A 2,310-nucleotide genomic window follows, 5' to 3' on the forward strand; every position below is an offset into this window, starting at 1 on the left:
TGCAGGCACAGAGCCACGCTCAGGCTCCCGGGATAAAAGCCAACATACGCTGCATAGCAGCTAGAAGAGCTTAGGGTAAGGATTTCTAGGATCACGCAGAAGCAAACAATCACTAGTTTTTAAAATCATACACGTCCTGCCTGCAAAGAACAATATCAATAGAGATCTCCCACCACCCACTTTAAATGCCTGGGAAAGCTCCAGCCCCAAACAGCTGCAATTAATCCCCTTCTTCACACACACACCCCCCTCCATCATGTGATGGTCCTGCCCAAGTGATTTAAGCTGCGGGAGCTGAGGGCTGCGTCATGCTGGTCTGTGGAGCAGGGGCCTGGGGGTATCCTGCTGTGGTGGGGCTTGTGTCTGCAGCATGGAGCAAGTGAGTGCCTTCTTCAAGCTGGACTGGTGTGCTAAGCAGGGCTGGGGTTGGACTGCGTGTACGTTTTGGGCTTGCTGCCAGAGGTAGGAGGAGAAAAGGATTAGCTCAGAGGAAATGCTGGGCTCATACATGGCTGTGGGAGGAACAGTTCGGGCGGATCAGCTGCTTGTCTTCTCTTCTCTAGCATGTTGTCTAAGTGGGGAGACTGTTCTCGTGTGTGTTTATATCTTTGAGTACTCTAATGATTTGGGACCGTTTGCAACTCTATGGTTTGAATGTCTTTATACTTTTATTTTTTTTTCTGGAAAAATGCTTTTTGGGTACAGGACTGGGCTAACTCTTAAAGCAACAGCAGGACCACAGTGTATTCTGACCTACCCCTGCTTCCTGACTTTCCTTTTCCCCAAAGACCCCCTGGGCACCAAGGCTGTGTTTCAGATCGTGTTTCTCCAGCACGGTACTAGAAATTGAGCCAGAAAGCAGTGTTGGTGCTGGGATGAAGAGCACTGTAGTGAGTGGGGAAACCTGACCTTAGTAATCCTGGGCAGAGCAGGGACTAGGCATGAACACAAGCACTGCTGGGGCTGCGTGTAGTCCTGCAGGAGTACTGGGCTCTAGAACTGCCAGCAGCTGCTGGGCACGGGCTTGCACAAGCCAGGCAAGGAGAACTAGCCCAAGTAAACAATATACTGAACTTGAAATTAGTCTCCCTGCCTTATCTGGCCTGTGGTTAAGTGGAGCACAGCATCATTGCACTTGGGCTTGGAGCACATGCAGCAAAGACTGATTTAAGCCTGACCTCGCCAAACAGCATCATCTTCTTAGCTGAGGGAGGCCGGGGTGTTAAGTGCTATTTTGGGGGTATGCGGTTGGGGGAGTGTATAACCTGGCTCCAGGCAAAGGATCAAGCCCTTTTCTCTGCAGTGGCAGCTTCCCTAGGGGGCTGTTCTGCTTTAGTAGGCTGCAGCTAGAAATGGGCTCCACTGAGCCCTCCCTTGGTGTAGGTTGCTTTTAGGTCAAGACAAGAAGCTTTCTTGGTGACTCCTGTTGCTGGGAGACCCACCTAGGGAAGGGGGACAGACCTAGTGCTAGAAAGGATTTGTAACTAATGTTCATCCTATGCAAATGGATGCGGCCATTGCTGATGTGAAGGTGGGAGCTAGACTGTAAGGCTGTCTTCTGTAGCAGCTGCTAAATCAGTGCCTGGAGCCTGTGTTACACTGGCTTGAATCGCTTCCTTGTCAGCTTATGCCACGTAGTGGGGTGGTGGCTGTGAACTAGGATTCCCTGGCAGAGGGCTGACACAGGCAGCTGGCCTGACTCAACCCTTCCTTTAGTGCAAAACTGCAAATGTGTTTGGGTCTGCTGGAGCTGGCTTGTGCCTTGGCCCAAGCACTGCTGGCCGGCTTGCCTTGGGACAGACTAACTCTTGTGGTTTGGCCCTGCAGGGACTGGTGGTTACTCAGCTGGACATCCAGCCTGGTGAGTGCATCAAGGTCAAAGGGAAGATCCTGTCTGATGCCAAAGGGTGAGTGAGGAGATGGTGAATGGATTGATGAGGCACTGGGGGAAGCCTGAGCTCCTGCTGTGTTCAGTTCATCAGCACTGGGTAGCTGAAGCTGCTGCGCATGCACCTACTTCACACTGCCTCTGTTTCCCCAGGTTTGCTGTGAATGTAGGGAAGGACAGCAGCACCCTCATGCTGCATTTCAATCCTCGCTTCGACTGCTATGGGGATGTCAACACCATCGTGTGCAATTCGAAGGAAGATGGCATGTGGGGTGAGGAGGATAGGAAGGCTGACTTTCCCTTCCAGCATGGCGAGAAGATCGAGGTGAGGCTCCAAGGGTGTGTGCAAGCCCCTGGCACAGATCACCAACGAGCCAAGGGCAGAGCTCTTTTAATGCTGCCTTGTACCTCTGTGGTGGAGA

The 2,310-nt window shown here is 52.1% G+C and overlaps 1 protein-coding gene across 1 annotated transcript in view; it reads left to right on the forward strand.

Annotated features, from left to right (window-relative positions):
- Nucleotides 1-358: 358 nt before the first annotated feature.
- The window catches only part of LGALS1 (lectin, galactoside-binding, soluble, 1), a 2,560-nt gene continuing 608 nt past the window's right edge, over nt 359-2,310 (forward strand). Inside the window, exons 1-3 of the mRNA XM_010289012.1 lie at nt 359-379; nt 1,828-1,907; nt 2,042-2,213. Of these exons, the coding sequence (XP_010287314.1) occupies nt 371-379; nt 1,828-1,907; nt 2,042-2,213 (261 nt within the window). The 5' untranslated portion in view covers nt 359-370. The remainder of the gene's footprint in view (nt 380-1,827; nt 1,908-2,041; nt 2,214-2,310) is intronic.

Source organism: Phaethon lepturus, unplaced genomic scaffold (assembly GCF_000687285.1).
Source record: "Phaethon lepturus isolate BGI_N335 unplaced genomic scaffold, ASM68728v1 scaffold11956, whole genome shotgun sequence".
NCBI lineage: Eukaryota > Metazoa > Chordata > Aves > Phaethontiformes > Phaethontidae > Phaethon > Phaethon lepturus.